The 23512-nt window shown below is 39.9% G+C and overlaps 2 protein-coding genes across 4 annotated transcripts in view; one reads left to right on the top strand and one right to left on the bottom strand.

The window, feature by feature from the left end:
• LOC144018200 (oxysterol-binding protein-related protein 1-like) overlaps positions 1-10407 on the top strand; it is a 29343-nt gene extending 18936 nt beyond the window's left edge. For both annotated transcript variants that reach the window (XM_077520430.1, XM_077520420.1), the window contains 13 exons: positions 195-363; positions 2699-2888; positions 4047-4122; positions 5835-5969; positions 6245-6342; positions 6428-6610; positions 6679-6786; positions 6882-6971; positions 8261-8387; positions 8486-8605; positions 8711-8834; positions 9195-9285; positions 9498-10407. In XM_077520430.1, coding sequence (XP_077376556.1) covers positions 195-363; positions 2699-2888; positions 4047-4122; positions 5835-5969; positions 6245-6342; positions 6428-6610; positions 6679-6786; positions 6882-6971; positions 8261-8387; positions 8486-8605; positions 8711-8834; positions 9195-9285; positions 9498-9600 — 1614 coding nt within the window. In that variant the 3' untranslated portion in view covers positions 9601-10407. The remainder of the gene's footprint in view (positions 1-194; positions 364-2698; positions 2889-4046; positions 4123-5834; positions 5970-6244; positions 6343-6427; positions 6611-6678; positions 6787-6881; positions 6972-8260; positions 8388-8485; positions 8606-8710; positions 8835-9194; positions 9286-9497) is intronic.
• A 72-nt stretch (positions 10408-10479) lies between these two features.
• Positions 10480-22431, bottom strand: LOC144018214 (tetratricopeptide repeat protein 39C-like). Of its 2 annotated transcripts, XM_077520467.1 has the most exons (14): positions 21844-22430; positions 18896-18944; positions 18450-18578; positions 16681-16795; positions 16196-16610; positions 14462-14630; positions 14280-14373; positions 12783-12890; positions 12595-12704; positions 12398-12521; positions 12236-12333; positions 12062-12166; positions 10956-10994; positions 10480-10879 (listed from the first exon to the last, which is right to left on the bottom strand). In XM_077520467.1, exons 1-14 carry the CDS (start codon positions 21966-21968, stop codon positions 10790-10792), a joined length of 1770 nt encoding a protein of 589 aa, XP_077376593.1. In that variant the 5' UTR covers positions 21969-22430; the 3' UTR covers positions 10480-10789. The 2 variants fall into 2 exon arrangements, with proteins under 2 accessions (XP_077376593.1, XP_077376583.1); XM_077520457.1 differs by having other exon boundaries at positions 12595-12890; positions 21844-22431.
• Between the last annotated feature and the right edge of the window lie 1081 nt (positions 22432-23512).

Raw genomic sequence — 23512 nt, forward strand, 5'->3', positions numbered from 1 at the left:
TTGTTTCATATCATAATCATTGAGTTCATTCCTCAGCCAAATATTGACCTTGGCCACACCCTGAAGAGTTTGTGATCATTCTCAACACACCCTACAATAATAGGCCTCTGCTGAATGAAAATGCTCCCACCAAAGGCAACATTTTGGTATATCAGTGTGACAATTGTAGCCAAACGTTTGTTCTGTTTGTGCAGGTGTGGAGCCTGAAGTTAGAGCAGGAGGAGGAGAAGAACAGAGCTCTGACGGAGGCGCTGCAGACGATCGCGACCGAGCACCACGAGCTCAAGCAGTCCCTGAGCAAGAACCGGAGGTCACCCACACTCTGCACCCTCGCCGAGGATGATTTCTATGATGCGGTGTCAGGTCAGCACACTCTAACTGAACAATCACCAAGTAGCAAAACATTTGGATCAAGTAACCAATATGTATGCATGTCATAATACAAGGCTTTTTAAACAGGGAATTGCCATTTTCATGAATCGTTCATACTCTAAAATGCAGCATCCACTACCTCAAAATAATAATATTAATAATCAGCTATTTTAGGCTCATTTGGTCATCTTCAAGGGTATTTCAAAGACGAACTTCTGAGAGATATTATCTGATTTCTACATATTTATACTGTATGTGCCTCGTATTGTCACACGTTTATGGATAAACCCTCTGATTTCCTTTAAATTAATCCATTGTCTGAAGCGTTGGCCCTGCTTATTGCTACTCACAGCTTCAGTTTAATTTGCCATATTCTGCAGCAAAAAACAAGTTCAGAGAAAAATAAGAAAATGGAGCTTGATAGGTTTCAAATTCTGCTTTGTTTCGTGTGATTTGGATTTGACATGGCCGTTCTGTTGAGCTTAGCTCCAGCATTACCCCTCAGATGTCATAGACGATTAACTCATTGACTCCCAGCCATTTTCACATCCATTTGTTTTACTAGATTTTGACTGGATTTTTCAAGGCCCACAGAATATTGTTCTATTGCTATAAAAACATGGAACCTACTAAAGGAAAGATTAGAATCTCTTCATTCATCAGGAAAAGTATTTAAGTCAGAGCTTGACACTGCGACCAATTCACCCACAAATGCGGGCAGCTGTACGGCCTGTGCTAGTAAAAAATTAATCCCGTCGCACGGCACGACTGCATGTTTTAATGAGCGGCGCAACTGCTTATTTTTGAGCCGTGATCCATATGCATCAAGCGCCAACGTTCTGGTTGTAAATAGTCCACGGAACGTGCTGCGGAGGCCAATTTCAAAATAAAAGCCTCCTCAGTAATACAATGACACCGATGCAGTTGCCTTATTTGTATTCTGAAAATGACTCATGCACCGCGTAGCATGCGTCGCAGCTCAAGGCAGCCAACTTGACTCATCCCCACGCGACGGTCGACTTCCACACATCAACACAGCGGCAAAAAAAAGGGTGCGACCAAAATCTGTGCGGTACGACAACCGAAAAAGTTGGTGGCACCGTTGCTACCAGTGAAAAAGTTAGTGTAGAGCCCTGCATGTATCTGATTCCGTTTTGCAGCAATTAGCATTAGAATATAGCTAAGTTTAGTCAATCTTAACATTCCTTGCGAAAACATAGAGAAACAGAGCCTTGTTGCAACATGGCCCTGGCTGGTCTCTTATACTCTGCTGCCACCTGCTGGCCGTTTTTTTTTTTTTTTTTAATAATTAAAATTGCTTTAAGCCAGCTCTTCATGTCAGAAGCTGCATCAAAGCCTTTTGTATGCTCTTGCATTAAAAAAATAAAAAACGTGTAAATACGTTTTTGGGACGCAAAAGTACGTTTTGGGGACGCAAAGTATTTAAAAGCGTTTATGGGATTGAATGAGTTAAGTAGCAGAAGGCGAATACCGATACCAGGTATTGTATCAGGTCAATACTTGGCCTTATAATTTTGGTCGTTTTATGATTGGGAAATGGAAATTAGAAAAATAGAAATGGCTATTATTTTCATGTAATTTTAAGGGGGCGGGGTGGGGATGCTGTGTATGTGTACGTATGAGGAAAAATTGGTATCGAACATCTCGACTATAAAGTATCATCCCCACGATCCTGCTTCTTTGAATTTGGAAAGGCCCTTTTTCTGTATTATACTGGTTTGATTAATTATTGTTTTTTTTTAGATGGTGTAATTTCACTAATGTATTCTAAGTTTGCTTCGATGTCTTGTTTAGACTTCCTAGAATAAATATGGGCTGTCAACTTCCCCCGAGAAGGTGTTTGTTCACGAAGAGCAGTCTCCCTCAGGAATATCTGCATTATTCATGGCGCGCTCTAAGCACTGACCACACACGCTGTGGCCCCGTGAGACACCAAGCTCAGCACTTCCTTGGCATTTCTGCTGAGCGTAATGCCATGCAAAAAACACAATTGTGTATTTTTATGCCCCAGTGTGCAGTAGACGCTGAACGTGTAATGATGTAGTCTCACAACGCAGTTGAATCATGACTTCATTACAAAGTTGTAACTAATGTGCTAGCCTACACACAACTCCCAATATTGCCGTGAGTGTCGCGGAAAGTGAAGCCTCCGGATGGCTTCTCATTGGAACACAATGCTCAGGTGGGGTTTGGCCAGGCTGCCGGGAGGAGGAGGAGGAGGCGGGGGAGTTGGAGCGCAAATGGAGTTGCTTATTTTCCGCCGGTGAACCGACGAGGCTGTCGTCGTTTGTCGTCTGCCCCGCAGAGTCCGAATCGGAGCTGTCAGTGAGCGGCTTTCTGTCGGTGGCCAGCCACTCCTGCGAAGAGGACGAGGGGAGAGACGCCCCCCTTCTCAGCAGCAGCCGCCGCCGCCATCCCAGCGTGCTCGGGGGGGCCGCCGGAATGTCGGGGGAAGGTAACCATGGCAGCCAGAACGCCGCCGCCAAGCAACACAGGTGGGACTTGCTACTGTTATTTGCCAGTAGATGATGATGGAACCATAACAAGAAGCTGCAATTACCATGAAAAGAAGTTGTAACAGGATACGAGCTTTCCGTTCCGGTGCGTTTTTGTGCAAATCCGAGAAGATGAGAATTTGTTTTTCCTGCCCAGTCGTGCCCAATCTCTCTTTCCTACTGAACGAAGGGACAATCTTTCATTTCCGTAGAGGCTCATTACAACAAGTGATCCTTAAATAATTTAGCAGGTTCTGGCACAGAAGAAGCAGGGGTAAAAAAAAAAAAATCTGATTAACTCTGAAAGGGACTTTTCATAACATGTTAACTGATTGCGAAAAGGTTTGACATTTCATTTGAGAAAAATCAGGGAAAGATTCTAATCACATTTTGACTAACAATATGAAAAAGAGGCCACATTAATAAATACAAATGTCCTATATTCGGGGGCAGAAGCAGTAGGGAAACAAAGTGGGCCAAAAGCGGTTCTATCTTGCATCACTGCTCTGTTCCTACAAGCACAGATGGAGCCAGCGCTCCCCCACCACCCAGCCTCTTTCTGTCTTGTTTATTTAACAGAAATAATGGCGTGTATTTGGGTAGACACCATCTGCCTGCTGCACAAATAATTGTAAACCAGCCTCGTATTTGTGACAGGCAGAAGAAACACACAACTGCCTGCATTTGCAAATTTGCAGTTAGTGTCTGCTAGGGATCAAATAATAGATTCATATTCTCCAGTTATGAACATTTTAGCTGTAAAAATGTACATAATACTGCTGTACTAATATCTAATGGCCGTGGCTGGGCTGGAGTAGCTCATTAGCTTACAGGTGTCGGGTGACATTGCTCAACTGTATTATCTTGCACGGAGCTTTTAAAATGGTCTAAACTTGCGTCCAAATGCAAAATGTCCTAATGAGATGTTCCTACAATCACCAGAGTTGAAGAATAAACGATGTACTCGCTGCCTTGTTAGAGAAAAGTGAAACAGATTTGATACATTCTGAACCAAGAACTATCTACTAATTAAAAAAAATAAGAGTAGCTCCAATTCAACATATAGAAAGTTTTTGCTGTGTCCTGTATGTGCTGTACTCTGATGCAAAAATATAGTTGGCATTGTTTTTCCCCTCTTAAAAAACTGCTGTTCCATAGAACATCTCTACCGGCTCCGATGTTCTCCCGAAACGATGTCAGCATCTGGAGCATCTTGAAAAAATGCATCGGCATGGTGAGGACAAACTAAAGTGTCTCCCCCCCCCCCCCCCCCCCCCCCCCCCAACCCCCATATTGATCCGCTATTGTGAGTGCATTGTTGCCGACTCTAGATTTCTCACATCCTCAGTGCAGGCAAACAGAACACAAGTTTTCACTTCTTCTGTACTGTTTTGTATTAAGGAGACATATGATATATGTATTAGGGCTGCACAATATATCGACAAAAAAATATCAATATAGCGATGTTGGCCGATACAATAAATTTCTTATGCCATTTTATGGTTTTATTCCCCTGCCTACTGCCCAGAGCTAGTTGAGATAGGCTCCAGCGACCCTTGTGAGGAATTAAGAGGTCAAGAAAATGGATGGATGGATTTTATTCTTTTATCTGAATTTGACCACTCAGACACAAAATTAAATGTGTGTCGCCATCCCATAGTTGCATATTATCTCGGGAAATTACAATAAAGACTACTTTGAGCTAGCTTATTTTTGAAGCATGAAAGAAAAATATTTCATTAAATAATACAAATGTCCTTACTTTAGTTACATGTTAAATATGTCGCGTATCGCATGTTTTTCCAGCCCTAATATGCATAATAAAAGGTCTCTGACAGTCTTTTGTCAAAATGCACAAATGACAAATAATGACACTTGTGTTGTCTGAACATGCTGAGTATGTATTTTGTTACCATAACAAAGTGATCAGCTCCTTAGTGTTTCCAACTTGAAAGACTTTGTAGCCATATTTAACAAGTAACAAATTTAGCAACATTTTTGAGTGTTATTTGAAGTCTCCTGAAGACTCTGAGACCACCTCATGAGACTCCATTATTTGCCATCTACATCCAGACTGCAAATGGTGCTTGCACAAAATAAAACTGAGCTGTCATAATTCAGAAGTTACAAGTAGAATAATTTGGGATTTTTCATTAGTTTTCATTTCGTTTTGACTTTTTTTCACTCAGTTTTTCTTTTTGGAGCAAGTTTGTAAGTTTTTTTTATGCTTTTAGTTTATTTTCTATTAGTTTTAGTTTTCGCTTTTTAAAATCTGTTCAGTGTTTGTCTAATTATTGTCCGGAGTTTTGTATAATAAAGTACAATTCTCAAATAACGGTTTGACCTTCCTTCTTCTGTAGTTACAGATGTAGACAAATACCGAAATGGATACATTCAAAATGAATAGCAAAAGGTCATGTATGATGACAAAGATGAAGATGGATGTTTTTGCTATAATTATAGTTTGCTTTAGCTAGTTTTATAAACCCAGGATGTAGTTTGTTAGTTTTTGTTTGTAGTTTTGTTTTTATTATTTTATTTATTTATTTTTTGGGGTGAAAATGTTGGCTTTTTTTAAGTTTTAGTTTTTGTAACTTATAATCTTGTCACAAAAGTTTTGTTTCCCCCCCACCCCCCCCCCCCTCTCAATTTCACACCTGGGTGGGCAAGCACTTCGTAGACCAAACTATTTGTAACAATTAAATAGATGAAATGTTATGCACGTATGTTGCCTTTTGATGTTGGAATGCTAAAAAGCTTTGAAACTCACGTTGGACTTGCCAGTCTGGATTAATTATGTCTGTTTAACATGGGCCATGCGAGGCCAACAGGATGGTCTCAGCATGCAATGTACACAAGCGTCACACACTATAATTCATGTAGAAATTATTGTGAAAACTGCTCCTTAAAAGTGCTTAATCATGTTCATATCTCATCTTCTCTCAGGAGCTGTCCAAGATCGCCATGCCGGTAATATTAAACGAGCCTCTGAGCTTCCTCCAGCGGCTCACCGAATATATGGAGCACACCGACCTCATCCACCGGGCCAACGCCGCTGCGGACTCTGTCGAACGGATGAAGGTAACACGACGGCCACAGTCACGCTCTTCAGTCAGCTATAGGATGGAAAGAAGATTTGCAAATGATAGTTAATGGTTGATTCTAATTTTTTATTTAAAAAAAAAAAAAAAAAAGGGAGGTTGTGCAACTTTAAGGTTCCTGTAGGTGTCATTCATGTGTATCGTAAAAGCATATATACGCATCAGCACTTTGAGATTTCTCTTGAAATGTAAAGTGCATTACAAATACAAATTATCATTATTATTATTATTAATAATATCATTGTCTGTTGGCAGTGTGTTGCAGCGTTTGCTGTGTCAGCTGTGGCGTCGCAGTGGGAGAGGACTGGCAAGCCCTTCAACCCGCTACTGGGCGAGACGTACGAGCTCATCAGGTCCGATGATGCCCTCATTCGCTTGATGAATCAACTCGTATACAGAATAAAAACAATCCGAGTTTTTTGTCTCACTGTCCACCAGAGATGATTTGGGCTTCAGGTGGGTTTCCGAGCAAGTGAGCCATCACCCTCCCGTCAGTGCCTTTCACGCCGAGGGCCTCAAGGAGGATTTCGTCTTCCACGGCTCCATCTGCCCCAAAATCAAGTTTTGGGGCAAGAGCATAGAAGCCGAGCCCAAAGGAGTCATCACATTGGAGCTTCCCACGTGGGTGTCAAGTTGTGCGCGTTGACCTTTTATTGGGTCCTGCTTCTAAATTGTGTCCTCCTCCAAAGGTACAATGAAGCCTACACCTGGACAAACCCCACCTGTTGCGTCCACAACATCATCGTGGGTCAGCTTTGGATCGAGCAGTACGGCAGCGTGGAGGTCGTCAATCACAAGTAACCGCAGCTCCTCCCGTGCTCCGTGTGTGCGCGAAGCCAAACGTTCGCACGACAACGGCGGAGACGTGAGCGGGAATGTGATTTTGTGGCAGGACCGGTGAGCGGTGCAGCATGACTTTCAAACCTTGTGGCCTCTTTGGGAAGGAGCTGCACAAAGTGGAGGGATACATCCTGGATAAAAGGTAGCATCGGACTCGTGTTACTCCTGTCAAGGAAATTATTTGGGTTTCTTTTCTAGGCCAGTGCAGGAGTTTATGTCTACGATTTCTTATTAGCATTTTTAATCATATGATTTCCATAGTTGACTCAGATTCATTGCATATTTTTATGTACTAAATGTAAAATAGAATAATTAGGGCTGGTGGAAAAAAACAGTCAACCACAAGTAAGTTGACCTAAAAAAAAAAAAAAAAAAAAGTAAACACCAAATTTTTGCCCCGAGGTTTCGTCAACAGCATTTACATCATCCACAAACATTTCCAGTCCGAAACGTCCATTCCACTGGATCTAAACCAGTTCTGACCTTTTCACAGTCTATTAAGACCCTCTATTGGTGGAAAGGTGATACTACAACCAGACAAAGTCAGTTTGGAATAACTCTTAAAAGCACACCTGCCGCAACAGTCACTCGTTTTTATCCGGGGTCGAGACAGATAATGGCTGGAAGTTAACATATAGTTAAGGGGTCCTGCCTATGGACCCACCAGCACTACTCCTGTGTCCAAAGGCCGCGATGCTTGACCACAAGACAAGCTAACAAGTTAGAGCATACTACTATCAATTGTTCACACATACAGTCGCTAGTTGGAACATACTGTAAGGTGCTTGTAAATAAGTTGGAAATGGAAACTAATTTGGATTCAAATTAGGGATGGACAAGTACTGATACCAGGTATCGGCTACTCGTGGAATCTGCTGAAATCAGTCAGATACTTACGGCAAAAAAAACACAACAATCTGACATAGCGTAATCCTCCTCTGCATTAGATGGCGCTATAAATCAGAAAGCAGGTCTGTTCACAATTTTTCGTGATTTTGTTAAATACCATTTTATATATCAAAAGTACTACTTGTATCAGTACTCAATATCAACTCAATTCAACTTTATTTATAAAGCGCTTTAAAGAACAGGCGTTGCTGTATACAAAGTGCTGTACATAAACAAACATCAGTTTTGCAGGAAACAAGAACAAAGCAAACATTTTGAAGTGCGAACACAGGTTTGTTTGTTTGTTTTTTTTAACAAGTAAATACATTTTACATCAGTAAATAAATAAGGACAGCAGAAACGGACAGCTATGTTTACCTCGTGCAAATAGTGTTTCAGCTCATTTCTGTTTACACCACTATTTGCTATTTGTTTATATATTTTGCCTTCGATATCCACAGTCTGAAGTTGTTGTATCAAAACAACTTTCAAATGCTTCATTTTGCCAAATGCTTATAATCAAGATGTTATTTATATTTGCAGCAAGAAGAAGCTCTGTGCCATCTACGGCAAATGGACCGAGTGCTTATACACGGTGGACCCCGCAACCTTCGACGCCCACAAGAAGTCCGACAAAAAGAATGCAGAAGAGAAGAAGGCCTGCAAAAGAGTAATTTCCTTTTTTTTTTTTTTTTTCCTTGTTCTTCATTTCATCTGTTTTAGTGATTTGAGCCTGAGCGGCTGTCTGTGCCTGTTTCCTGACCTCAGAGCAGCGTAGATGAGGAGCCCGAGGAGATTCCGCCGCCGCCTGACGCCGAGACGGTGCAGGTGATCCCGGGAAGCGAGCTGGTCTGGAAGATAACGCCTCGTCCCGACAACTCGGCCAAGGTCAGTTTAAAAAAAAAAAGAAAAAAAAAGCAACTTGTCTCATCTTTTTTTTGCCTCACACATCTCCCCATTCTCTTTTTTTTCTTCTTTTTTTTTTCTCGCCAGTTTTACGCTTTCTCCACGTTCGCCATGCAACTGAACGAGCTGGACAAGAAGATGGAGGGACTTCTGCCGGCCACAGACAGTCGTCTCCGACCGGACATCCGCGCCATGGAGAACGGAGATATCGGTATGACCTTCATCAGAAAGGGAAACGTGTGTACTGTACACACATGTCACTTAAGCACTGTGGCCGTTTTCAACCCATATTCAACAAATGTTAGAGAGGTTAAATTGGGCAAGTGCTATTTATTTATTTTAAACAGGTGGTGTACTCAGATTGAAACTAACAGCGAAACACCACACATCTTCACTAAAAATCACAAGTCTCCTCCCCCAAACCAGATGTCTGTCGTAGTACCAAGATTGACCTGTGGAGGCAGCAAATTGCCAAAGAGCATGTAGACAGATGCGTTGTTCTCAATTCAAGTCAAGCATAATGTGTATGAATTAATTTAAGTATCCAATTTCATATATTTGCAATTGTCAGAGGTGGCGAGTGCGGAGAAGAAGCGACTAGAAGAAAAACAGAGGGCAGCCCGGAAGAATCGTGGGAAGTTGACAGACGAATGGAAAACAAGGTAATTAGGTCGTGTGTGCATATATGCATTAATAACTTTGTCTCATGTTACAAGTGTGATGTCCCTATCTTCCATGCTATTATAAGTAGCGCTGCACTCAGACCAGCTACCTGTCTTGACCTCTTTCTGTTTGCTCTACTCTGCACTGCCCCCATCAGGACAGTGCTGCCGCATATACGTCTTGATGATTCATTGTCGTTCACCATCCACAGATGGTTTCAGCAGGGAGCCAACCCGCACAACAAAGCTCAAGACTGGCTCTACTTGAAAGGTTACTGGGACAGAAAGTTTACGCAGCTGCCCGACATCTACTAGGACCAGAAAGCGCAAAGGGCCCTCTGGACTTCCTTGAAACTTTCAACATATTTGTGATTTTGGCGTGGCACTGCCAGTAGATGATGATGTTAATAGATGCTTAGATGCAAGTACATTAGGTCCAGTGTGAACAATAGAGCACAAAAAATGATTTTTTTGATATAATAAAGGACACATTATGCAATTTTCTGACATTATTTGGTCAAAATGCACAAAGAACGACATCAATATCCACTTCTCCACATTGTTTTGGGGTGGTGGTTTGGTCTCATGTAAATGCAGGGAGGCTTTGTAAACATGACTGTGGGTGGAGCTACTTTGAAAAATATAGTCAGAAATCTTGACAAATCTAACTTTTTTTTTTTTTTTTTTTTTTTTTCCCCTCCCCCTAAAGTCACTTTCATGTAATACATCCCCCTAACCTTTGGTTCGACAATGGAAGCTAATTAATTCCCTGTGTGCTTTGCTTAGTTTTAGGTTTTTGCAGTTTGGTTGTCACAGTGAAAATATGAACTGTATAAAAAAAAATAAAAAATATATGTCAGGAATGTGTGTAGAGTATGTGCATTACATTGTTTTTTACATCAGCACATACGCTGTTATACTGTGAAAGGGTCTTAAGTCACTTAGGTTAGTTTAAATATTCCTTGCAATTTATGCATACATACAATAAATGCATGTGAATCACTAACTATGCAACCACCTCCACACCCCCCATCGTGAGTAGCTGCTCTTTAATAATATTTCTATTAAAATAAAATGCTTGTTTTTTCTTGTTAAAGAAATAAAGATTTGTATAGTGAACCAGTTGGTCTTTCTTGGTCTCATATTTAGCCCTCAATCTTGGATGCCAGAAAAAATAAAAATCCTCAAAGCACGTTGTCTATAAAAATCATTTTTAATAACATACAATTAAAATACAATATGAAAGAGGGATCTAGTTGACAGCAAATAGTACCATTGAGCATGTGAATCATAAAAAGTTCTCTAAGAAATATGTGCAAAATATTTCCACATGGAGGAAAAATGTGCAGTGTATTGCAAAGGTCAGTAAACCTTTTTCCATACAAACTACAGAATCCGTTTTTAAAAAAATGACACCACCGAAACATAAATACTTAAAATGTTTGTGCCCAAAATGTTCTGATGATTTTCCGGTTGGCTTTTTTTTCCTATCACTCCACTCGCTTCAAGGTCGAGCTGCAGCTTGCTTGTAGGCAAGAGCCGAATGGATCCGCACGTGAAGTCTGTTCTCAAAGTCATAACCCGCATAGTCCTCCTGCAAAAACACAAAATGGCCTTCAAAACAAACAGCACATGCGTCCATCCCCTGCTTCGCTACTACACAGTTGTACCTTGGCCTGAAGCATCAACATGTGGCCTTTGGATGCAGACTGAAGGGGAACAAAACAAGACAGTGTCATTGACGGGAAATAGATGTTGAGTACCTCACACCATATCATGACTAGGGCTGCTCGATTATGAAGAAAATATCCAATGATTTTGGTAATAACTGAAATCACGATTAGGATGATCATTTATTTGGTACAAAGCAAGAAAATGTTTAAACGTAAAAAATATTAAGACAACATTCTTAAAAACACTATAGTTATGCAAGAAACAAAATTCATTTAATTATTTATTTTTAAAAATTTAAAAATGTATAAATTTAAACAACTCAAAATTAGTATTAATAAACTTTTTTTTTTTACGATGTAATTGTGGAATGTAATAATTGAAATTGTAATTGAATTTTGATTAATTGCACAGCCCTAATTATGATGATCAATACTGCTGTAAACAAAAATTCCAGATATGATCTGACAATATTGTGATGGGACTCTATTAACTCATTCACTTGCAGCCATTTTCCCTGAAGCGAATCCCTTCGCTCCGGGTGTTTTATTGGATTTTGACTGATTTTGCAAGGCTCACAGAATATTGTGTTCTATTGCTATAAAAAAATGGAACCTCCAAAAAGAAAGATTAGAGTTTCTTTTTTTATCAAGAGAAAAAATAAAAAAAACATTTCTGTTTCTGTTTTGCAGCAATTAGCGTTAGAATATATGTAAGTTTCATCATTATTCATAAATCTGTTTAAAACACTGGGGGAAAGAGCTTTTTGAAACATGGCCCTGATTGATCTCTTATACTCTGCTGCCACCTGTTGGCCGTTTTTGTAATAACTCCCATTGCGTCAAGCATTCTCTTTAGTTCGGAGGCTGCATCAAAGCCTTCAGTATGCTCTAGCATTTAAAAAACAAAAACAAAACAAAACAAAAAAACGTATAAATACGTCTTTGGGAGCATGGTAATATTTAAATTATAACGTATTTATACGTTTTTCGTAGTAAATGAGTTAATAATATAATTAATTAATTAGAGGTGCTATCAATTCTATTCTTTAACTTTCTAAATAAACTATGAAAATGTTACCATCAGCAACGGTTTCCCGTCTTACCTCTGAGTCGCTGAGGAGCATGCAGCCCAGTTCGTAGCAGGCGTACGGCTGAACGTACGAGTTGCTCAGCAGGCCCATCTCATCGCTCAAGGCCACGTTGAAATACTGCAAAACACGACGGGTCAAGTCGCCAGCTCTCGCTTCAGATTCTCGTTCTTATCGTTATCATCATACCTGAACGGCATCTTTAGCGTTGTGGAGGCATTTGCTCACGGTGCCCAAAAGCAGGTTTTTCAGCCCTGCGCAAGAGGCGTCGTCAATGCCCTGAAGGACTGCAAAAAGACACACAAACGTTTCCTTTTGAAATATCAAAGAGAAGAGAAGATGCCTGCCTACCTTGCATCATGGCGTGTAATTTGCTGGTGGAGCAGTTGCAGAGGGCTTTCCACAGATAAAGGATCTCAATGATGGAGAGGATGCACAGTTCTCTGGACAGACTGGGGATCTTCAACTTCTCAGCCTGTCGCATCATCAACACATTTTGCTGCATTTTTCTGTCATAAAACAAACACCAAAAGTACTGTCAAACGCACCCTCTTCATGGAGAAGAGCTCGATTTGATTGTTCTTGCGTTTGAAGAGTTTTTGGACATCTTTGAAAACTCCCAAGGCTCCCTGCAGGTCGCCCATGGCTCCTTGACAAACTGCAAGAACAACACACACCCAAGCATGGATTCTGGAGCCAAAGCAAACAGCGTGGAGGATGTCAGCGGGGTGAGCACCTGCAGTCAAATATGCGTAATAGCACTGGGACCAGCGAGACTCGTTCTTCAGACGCTCAAAAGCCTTGAAAGCCTCCGTGTAGTTCAGCTCGATCATGTTGCACCACCCTAGAAAACACACAAGGATCAAATGGTACTATTGCAGGGTTTCTGCTTTTTAATGCAACTTTAAAAATAATTTAATGCCCACGTTGTACTGCATATACATACATACATGTGCATATCATCCCTGCTATGTGAAAAACACTTATGTTCATTTTATTTATTTATTTATTTATTTATGTTACATTTGTATGTTTTAGGGATGAAACTGAATGCAGGACATTCCAAAAATGTTAAAAAAATAAATAAAAACAAAATAGAATGGCCATAAGTGTATTTCATACAGCAGCGACGGCAGGCTGTTTATATATTAGGTCTGTCAGTTGATTACAGTTTTAAAATCACGATTGCATGATTTCCATAGTTAACTCGCCATTATTCCCAAATGAATCTCTCTTCTGAATGTACAATAAAATACTTTTTCCAAGTTTTTCATGCTCATTAACATAAAAGTGGACAAATACAAATGTGTTTGTATCATTTTATCTTGTTTTTGGTGTTTTGTGGTGTGTATGAATTTGATGTTTAATCTACTTCTATTTATCTATGCATTTATTTATGTATTCACTCGCCTACTTCTTATTAATTTACTGATGTAAAATGTACGCACTTCAAAATGTTTCCTTTGTTCGTGCTCTGTGCTTTGTTCTTTACTGCACAACCGATTTATGTTTCATGTACAGCACTTTGTATACAGCAATGCCTGTTCTTAAAGTGCTTTATAAATAAAGTTGAGTTAAGTTTGAGTTCATTGATATAGTAATTTTATAGTAAGTAATTCATAGCTATTTGAAGTTAAGGAGTCATACTAAACAACAGTTAAAAGGAGTGTGAAAGAGTCATTTATTGTGCTGCGGTAATTTTTCTACCACTAGGTGGCATTGGTGTTTCATGTTGGACAGTACATTGCAATACAGTACAATTGTGTTAGTGACTCCTTTGCACAACGTTGCACATGAAATAAAGCATGAATGACAATGTTTTTACATCAACTTTATTTACATCTTTAATGCCTGTAGACATTGCATTCCATGTTTTTAATTCCATTTATTTAAGGCCTTAATTTGAGCAAAACCTATTAAATGACTTTTAATGTTTTTTCATGACCCGTATTACTGAGATTGGCTACAATCCGTTGGATCTTAAATTTCTGAATAATGGCTGCAACTGTAATCAGAAGAACATGAAGCTGCATTAGAGCAGGGTTCACCAATTCCACCATTTTTTTTTAAATCTGTTCTATGGATTCTGTCATTTTGGTCTGTCAAACCACAATTCAAAAGAAATGTCTGATTGTCAATGTTTAATTTTGTTCGTCAGATTCAAGTTGTAGGTGTGACTACTGCGGAGGTTTCTTTCACGAACAGATGTTTAACGTGAGCGGCGAAAGCTTACCAATTTCATACAGACACACATGCTGGATCTCCCTCTGCTGTGAAGCCAGCTGTAAGGCGTCTTTGAAGGACGTTAAGGCGGCGCTCATTTGGCTCTACGCACACACAGGAAGTTGCGTGAGCTGTTTAGGAAACAACGTTGCGTTTTCAGCGCGTGTGGAGACAGATCCCGTAGGCGCCTACCTCAAGACGCTGCACTCTGCCCTTGAAGAACATGAAGAGCGACGAGTTGGGGTAGGTGGCCTCTCTCTGCCGAAGGATGGCTTTTGCCTCCGCCAGGCCCGAGTGGGTCTCGCTGTCGTCCAGGGCGAAGAAGGGCTGCACTACCGTGTGGTACCACAAGAGGGCCAAGCTGTCGCAGGACGCGCAAGAATACAGATTGACGGCAAAAATAACACCAGAACGTTTATGCAGGACTGGAGAGGCAAACAGAAAGTAAGTCAGTTGCACAGACCTCCATCAAGGCTGGACATATATAATAGAAATAGTCTACATCTCCTTTAAAGCAACACAAACGAACTTTCAATTCATGTTGATTAAGCCAGCACCATATGGACAAAAGCGATAATGTTATGCCTGAAGGAAGACCACAGTTCCCATGAGGACAAGCGCATTGCGTCGTTTTTAAACTCACGCCAGCGAGTGAAAGCCCGGCCAGTGTTGATCCTTGATTTATCCAGGTAGCTTCCCTTTTTCTTTTTTGTCTCCTCAGAAAAAACTTTTCAATTGTTTTGCAGCTTCTGCCAGGAAAGCAGTAATCCTGCGTCGGCATTCAAATTGACTTCCGTCTTTGTAACGAATGGGAAAGGGGGGAGTGACGTATGCCACAAAGCAGTCAGCACATTTATAGTTTTTTATTTGTGTAGCAGTATTCCTGTCATCCTTTTCAAAGTTGCTTAGTGCCAGTTAAAACGATACAGAATCCCTCAGGCCATGGAAAATGTACTGTTCAACTAGTTTTAAGTCGATGTTTGGTCAGAAGAGTGATGAAAACATTTTACTAAGGTTGACAAGTTCTTAGTGACAATTTAAAGTTTTTTTTTTTAATTGAATAAAAAAATTGAATTGCCCACCCCCTCCATTTTTTTTTTGTTAACCCACTAAGGTTTAGTAGATACAAGTACTCAGAATTTATTAGTATCTATACATAATGCATTTTTAAACACAAACAAAATTAGCCTTTCTTAAACGATTAGCAGCTATCACGATTAGCATTAGCACACTAGTATAAGGTAAACAAATATTAACTCCCATTTAGTTCACACATACGTCATTATGTCAAAACTACACATGTAATAGTGTCTTAAAAGTCACTTACAGATGATGCTTCAACATTATTCCACGAGTGAACATGGGTAGAGCTAGCTGTTAGCTACATAAGGTCACTAACGTTCTGTCTTCTTCTAATCTAAGGCACATTTAGTGCATGACTGCCCTCTACTGGTTAAGTGATGAACACCTCAAACCGAGTGGCAGGCGATATTTTGGATGTGCTGTATTGTCTTTATTGTCAATGTGCTGGATTGTCTTTAATAACCCCTCAACTAAGTACTAAGACAGTAAGCTGACAAATATCATCTGCCATTCAGCACTAACAGAAGAAATAAAGGTCAGAATTCAGCGGCCACTGAAGAAAAAATAAATAAATAAATAAAAATAAAAAAAGTATAAAACTTGGCAGCCCAAACAATTTTAAATCGACTTATCTGATCCCCCCCCCAACTCTAGTTAGGTAAAAAAAAATAAAGTGGTCGGACAAAGGGTTCAATTCTGGCGCCTCTGTTGTTTTTATTGTATTTGCTGCCACTGGGTTCCATCTCAGATCATTTTTGCTGTCCTATCACCCAGCCCGTTGTATGCCAATGCTGACTGTTTAAACCCAGATCAGATGCACAACATAGTCACTCACATACTCACGTAGCTAGGGGGGCCTTCATGTCTTTACTCTCGCTGGCGTAGGCGAGCGCCGACAGTCCCTGGAGACGGTCGCCGGGGAAGCCCAGCAGGTTGACGATCTTGAGGAGGTGCGGCGGCACCATGGAGGTGCACAGGTGGAAGAGGCCGTAACCGAAGCTGACCGAACCTTTCAGCCGGTCCAGGTCTTCGGCGCCGATGGCGTCAAGCCGCTGGGAAGGGCTGGACGCGGCGGAGGACGGGCGTTCGGACCCGATGGAGGACGGCGACGACGATGCCTGATGCTCGGACGCCTTCTTCCTCCTCCTACTGCTGCTGCTGCTGCCGCCGCCGCGGTCCTGCTGCTGCGTGATGTCACCGTAACATTTGTTGTAAACTTTCCAGGCTTTGCGGAGGATCCAACCGCCCTTGATGTACGCTGTACATGTCACAAAATATTACTTGGCTATAATATAAACAGTCTCTAATTTCTTTCCCCCCCAATTTACCTGAGAGTTCTTGTTTGGTGAAAGCGAGCACGGCGAGGTAAACCTGGCAGTCGGCGATGATGATCTGCCGTTGGAGTCGTTCCATGGCGGCCACCCCCGACCTCCGAGAGTCCGCCTGCACGCACATGGAGTAACTTTTCAAACAACAACAGCAAACGCACAAGATCACTGGGAAAGCTTAAGATTCATTTTTGTTTGCTCTTAATATTATCTCATTCACTGGCAGCCATTTTCACTGAAGCAATCCCCTTTGCTCACGGCTGTTTGACTGGATTTTGACAAATTTTGCAAGGCCCACAGAATACTCTGAATGCTATAAAAACAGGGAACCTACCAAAAGAACGATTAGAGTCTCTTCTATCATTAGGGGGGAAAAAAAAAAAAAAAAAGTACAGTTAGGCCCAGAAATATTTGGACAGTGACAAAATTTTCATTGGATTTAAACGGAAACAACTACAATGGAATTTCAAGAGGCTGAACAGAAATAAATGATTAAGCATGTAGGAATTGTAGCTATTTTTATGCAAATGCTCCTTATTCCAGGGGCTCAAAACTAATTGGACACATAAACATAACGTAAAGTAAAATGGTACTTTTCAATATTTTGTTGAGAATCCTTCGCAGGCAATGACTGTATGAAGTCTGGAACACATTGAAATCACCAAACGCTGGCTTTCCTCCTTTGCCTTTACTGCAGCTGTCTTCAGTTGTTGTATCTTTGAACGTCTTTCTGCCTTAATAACTAATTTTTCCACTTGCCGACTGAAGATGATATCACCTGTGCTGAGGAAGTAGGTAACGACCTATCATGGCTCACCTATTTTTGGGGTTTTGATGATTGGTCGTTACTTACTTCCTCAGCAGGTGATGCTTTTATGTTTGATGTTATGTTTTTCAAGGTATTAATTGTACATGAAAAATAATGAATTTATCAAATTTATTCTGTACAAATGACAAAACTTTTTACTGCTGAAAATAGCTCAATGAGTCAAGCGTCTCTTTAAAACAAAAAATGAAGAATAACCTCCGACCACCTGCTTTTATTCACTGGTTTAGGGATGTCCTCTATTTTTTAAAACTTGAGAAAATTAGGATGGTACTACGGGGCTCCTCTGATAAATTTACAAAAACGTGGCGACCACTACAACAACTGGCTACACAAATAGACTTTCCTTCTGTGAAAGACTAGTTTATTTTATTTACTTCCCCGCCCCTTTTCTTCTGGAGGTCCTTTTCTGTGTGTAATTTTATTTATATATGTGTATATTGTGTTATTTTTTTTACTATATACATTTGACTGTGTGGGTACAAAATTCATTTCTGTTTGAAAAGGCTTTATGTTTATATTTTAATGTGATTGGAGGCTGTTTTGTGTTGTTTTATAGAGAGTTGTACAGTTTTTATTTTATTTTATGTTGTCATAGATACGTATGGCAAATAAAAAAAGTTTTTGAAAAAAAAAAAAAAAAGAAAAACCTATTTTTTGGACCCTTAACACTTCAGACAATAAAAACATCAAATTCAGGGAGAACATTTAACCATTTTAAAATAATTTGTTTGTCCTTCAGTATTTATGTAACTTCACAATAAAAAGAAAAATCTGCCAATTTTTGGTGGGGAAGGAAATGCTTCAAATTTGAATGTTATTAACTTTGTCAAATGTTGTAATCTGTTAATATTGAATCCTTTGGCTAGGTTGTCAAAAGCGTGCCACTGTGAAATTGAGGAGAAAAAAAATAAACTTTTTCATTTGAAAAGTCCTGCCTCACCGAGCGCTTCATCTTGTTTTTGAGGGTTTGGATGACGCCGGCGTTTTCGCTCTCGCACAACCTCTCAGTCGCTTTGAGGTCCTCGGACGCCTGCTGCATCTTCTCCTCTTCAAACGTCATCACGGCGTTCTGCGCAATGAAGTCAAAAGGCGGAAATGAGCAGACATCGCACCAGAATGAATCACTGATACAAGGCATCATTACTACAACCAGCATGGTGGCTATGGCGTCTGCAAAAGCCAATTATTGTAATTCATTGCTTCATAGTCCAAATGTGCTAGCGACGTCAGCATTTCAAAATCATTCTTCACATTCTTAAGGGAAGAAGTAGCCGCAACGAGAAGAGAACAACAACATGTCCTGCGAGTAACATGAAATCCAAATAAATGGTGGTCGTCCCGTGATCCCGATCGACCTCAGAGAATGCACGAAGTACGTCGACTCACCAGGAAACTGACGAAACTGGCACCGAAGCTCATGAGGGGACTGTGGTTCCTGTGGTGGATGAGAGCACACACGTCAGCACGTCACAGAACGAGACGCATATGAAACATCATTTCAGATGCGCCTGAAATTTGCATCTTAATTGTACTTATCCCTAACAATGAATCGGTCGGCTGATACATTAGCTCTTTGAGAATCAGCAACAATCGTTCGTTTTTTTTTTTTTTTTTTACAACATAATTACATTCAAACATCATCAAAATGTATCAGTTATATGAAAAATTGTAGGGATAGACCGATTATCAGCCGGGCCAATTATCGGCGGCAATATTCACCATTTTGACAAATATCGGCATTGGCCATTTTGAAGAATCATATAGCCAATAATAGAGCCATTAAAAAAAAAAAAAAAAGTGTCAACTTCAGGAAACTAATTTAAATTTTGTTTGTAAATTTTTCTTTAAATTTAAATTTTCAGAGATGCTGCTGACCCTGGGAACTCTCTGCACCTTCTGTTTTTTTTTTGTTTTTGTTTTTTTTAAATTAAAACAAGATAAGCTAAATTTTAATACTTCTGAAATTTTTTAATATTTGATTTATTGTAGAAAACAATTGTTTAAGTTTGTATTTAACTTTTGAAAACATGTGGGAGATCCCGGAACTTTTTGTTAGATTTTTAAAACAAAGATGTCTATTGACTAAGATTTTTTTTTAACTCCAATATATTATGAACCCAAAAGTTGCTCAAAAAACATGTGCTTTAAATAATAATAAAAAATAAAAAATGAAAATAAAAAAATACAAAGATTTTGTATTTTTTCATAAACTTTGACATTTTCCCTTTTAGTAAAAATGATTATCGGCTCCAAATATCGGTTATCGGCGTCCTTGACTACTAATAATCTGTATCGGCCCTGAAAAAAACATTTCGGTCTATCTCTAAGAAAATTGTTCTCAAAGAGTGAATTAACGGGCTTTTTTTTTTGTTTTGTTTTGTTTTGTTTAAATCAGTGGTTGCGTGCCTAATATTGTTTGTTTGTTTGTTTATTCATTTTTTCCTTTCGGACACATTACAGCTTACATCAATCACATCACATCATTTGCAACATTGACATCCGAAAGAAGGGCTGACGGGTAGAAGCCGAAGCTTATTCGAGACCCGTCCCCATCGACCCATTACTATAACGCATCAGTCATATACATTATTTAGAATAGTCATAATTTTTATCGTTATCCATCCCATACTATCACTATCACTATCTTCTCCCTCCTGATGCAACACAACTGGCAGCTGAGCAACAAGCCGGTTAATACAGGCGCTGCATATTAAAGTTCTTCAAAAGCAGGACGCCCCCCAAGTGTGCAGCGCAATTAGAGAGAGGAGTGACATTCAAGCATCCGCGGGGCGGAGAGGCTGTGTGTGCCTTTTGCGACACATCAGCACAGCCGCCCACCAAATAATCCATCCATACTATAAGAGGACCAATTACAACTGCTGAAGTGACTCGGAGAAACATATCAGGTCATTACGTAAAAAATCCAGAGCAATTATTAACTCATTTGTTTTAACTTTAATGATAAAAAATAACCAGAACTCTAAAATAGGCCGATATTTTTTTTCCAGGGCCTATACCGATGCCAATGATTAGTAGTTAAGGAGGCCAACAGATATTTGAAACCGATATTCATTTTCAGTAAAAAGGGGGGGATACTGCTGTCATTCTTTTTTTTTTTTTTTAAATACAAATACCAATCTTGTCTTTGTTGTAATGTCTTAAAGCATTGATGCTTGTTGAACAATTTTTCAGACTTTTCAAAAACGTAGTTTTCTTTTATGCTTAGACAACAATATACATCATTTTAAATTTCACAAAAAAATAAAATAAAATAATTCAGTACGTCTTAAAAAGTTCAATGGAAACTGGAAACACATTTCTTTGTTTTAATGTTGAACAAAAACAAAAGAGTCAGAAGGTTCCCAGGGTCAGCAGCATCTCTTATAATGTTAACTGAAAATTTAAATAAATACTTCCGTGAGATTAAAATGGTTTTAGCTTTACCTTTTATTGACCATCAGATTTTGAAAAAAGGCCAATGCCAATATTCATCAAAATGACCATCAAAATCCCTATTAAATTATCTACCGCGTTTCCTGCAATAGTGGCCTGCACCTCAGAAAGAAAGACGAATAAGAAAGCTGGTTTTCTACATGCTAACTGTCAGGGTTACCTGTTTGACATCGATTAAACACGACACAAAAGGGAGAGAAGACACTCAGTTCAGGGCTCGCGAGCAGAGGGGAGAGGAACTAACTGATACAATTCACTCCTGCACTCTCTGAAGATTCCTCTCCTCACCCTATCTATTTATTTGGATTTCCACGACCTTTCCACACCCCTAGTTACATGGGTGTTCCAACCCTAAAAATGCAAATGCTAGGCATATTGGAACACAGTGTACCTGTTTGTCTTCGTGTTGTGCACGTGAGTGGAAGATTACACTGTAATGCAGTTTCATGTAACATAAGCAACATATCACTTGTGTTACAGTCAGCAGAGATGTACAGAACTATATACTATTTACAGATTAAAACCATTCTAAATATTTTCAACACCCATTTATGTGGAAAAGGCTTTTGGGGTGTATATAGCCGCTTCATCAAGATTTTATTATTATTATTATTATTATTATTATTATTATTTTTACCTAATGCAGTTAAAATGGATTTCAATTATTCGCGGATTTTCAGTGCTACTCGCGGCCAACCAACTCACTGTCCACTGTACAAACCATTTTCAGATACTTGTTACACACACAAAGGCAACACATTACGTAATTATAAATGTAAACTGTATCAACTGTAACACGGACAGCAGACATATGTAAACCAAATCATGTAACACAACGTACGCAGGCAGGCAGACACTCACTCACTCACTCACTCACTCACCTGTACGCTCTGAAAAGCGTGTCGCTCTCCTGAAATCCATTATTAAGAAGCATGTTGATGCCTTTGAGCGCCAGCTCCGCGTCGTTGAACGGCTCCTTTTCTTCGTCTTCCAAGGCGGCCGCCATTGACGTCGGCCAACAACACCAGGGGGCGAGAGGCGGAGTGTGGCCGCGAGAGGCTGCTTGGAAGGCGGCGGGGAAGCAGAGCTGCCCGCGCGCTCTCTTGTGACTTTACTTACAGGCACAACAATCGCACCCAGTGGCGCAGTTCCGAGCAAACGCGTCCATGTCGATATTGTGCGACTACTGCCTTGCCAGTAAACAATTTTCGGTCAGTGACAACGTGAAGACGCCGTTTTCAGTCGCCGCTAACCGACATTGACACTCAGCTGCCGGTTTGTGCTCCACTCAGTCACACAGTGTAGGAAGTGTGGTGCCTTCAAGTGTCATTGGAATTCGGACAACCACAGAAGCATATGCAGTGAGCTGTTAATTCGACGAAAAGTAAACGTGATCAAATGACGTCACATCTTTTTATCTCTCCCGTTTGATTTGTAGGTGCACAACCATTGGAGGATGAACAAAGTGTGAAGTGCAAAAAGAAATGTACAACGATTAAGCATAGTAGAGCTTTTAAACGTGTCAACCAAATGGGCGTGGTCTTGCTTGGAAGACGTCACTAGCTGTGTCGGTTGGAAGCTGCGCCACCGATTTATACATTTTATGTATGCAATCAAAACAAACTTTCTTCTTTTGTTTAAGTTAATTGCAATGATTCCAAAGCCCAACCAATGTGAAATATTATTTATTTATTGACAACGACAGTGAGTAACCCCGTTATTCGTTGTGGGGGATAAAACGGGATATCGTCGCCCTCTTTATAAAATGGCTTATCTTATAATTTTACCTTCTTTTTTTTTGCCTTAAATATATCATCAGGATCAGTATTTGGTTCGATTTTCATCTTTTCTGAATAAATAAATAAATATATAAATATATATATATATATATAAATAAAACTTCATAGAAAAAGAGGAGCATGAGTGTGTGCAGTGAATCACAAAATGTTGATGTCCTCATAACGTTTAATGTCAAAAGAATTAACATAAAAGGTGCTCTTATTTGGCGGCTAAAAAAAATGTTGCTGAAAAGCCGGATCATATCTGTAAAGTTTATGTAGTTCAATCCATGTGGGTCAGGATTGAAGTGAGAGGTCAGAATTGTTCATTCGGCAGTCGTACCGATTCAACATCAAATCATCATTGCTCTTTTTGGTTGTTGTGCATATGTGCGTGTTTGTGTGCAAATTCATGTAAATTTGTACAGTACTCATTAATTCCCCTAAAACCTAATACAAATCCCATTACCCTTCACCTTAACCGGATACTTCAAAGTCTTGCCAGAGTCGTGAAGTTCAGAAGGTCAGGAGACCAGAGGAAAGGTCAAAGAAAAGAAAGATAAATCAAAGTGAAATCCAGCACCAACTAAACACCTCCTGCCATCCACATGGTTACAAAACCAGAGTCTTGCGCCAACCCCAGAAACCTCTAAATTCCAACAAATTAAGATCTCAAGAGACCAGAGGAAAAACTAAAGAGAGGAAGGAGAGAAGGATAGACGAAGCAGAGTGAGGTCCACTGACACCAGCACCCACTGATTCAACGAGCAGT

Source organism: Festucalex cinctus, chromosome 1 (genome assembly GCF_051991245.1).
Source record: "Festucalex cinctus isolate MCC-2025b chromosome 1, RoL_Fcin_1.0, whole genome shotgun sequence".
NCBI classification, from domain to species: Eukaryota; Metazoa; Chordata; class Actinopteri; order Syngnathiformes; family Syngnathidae; genus Festucalex; species Festucalex cinctus.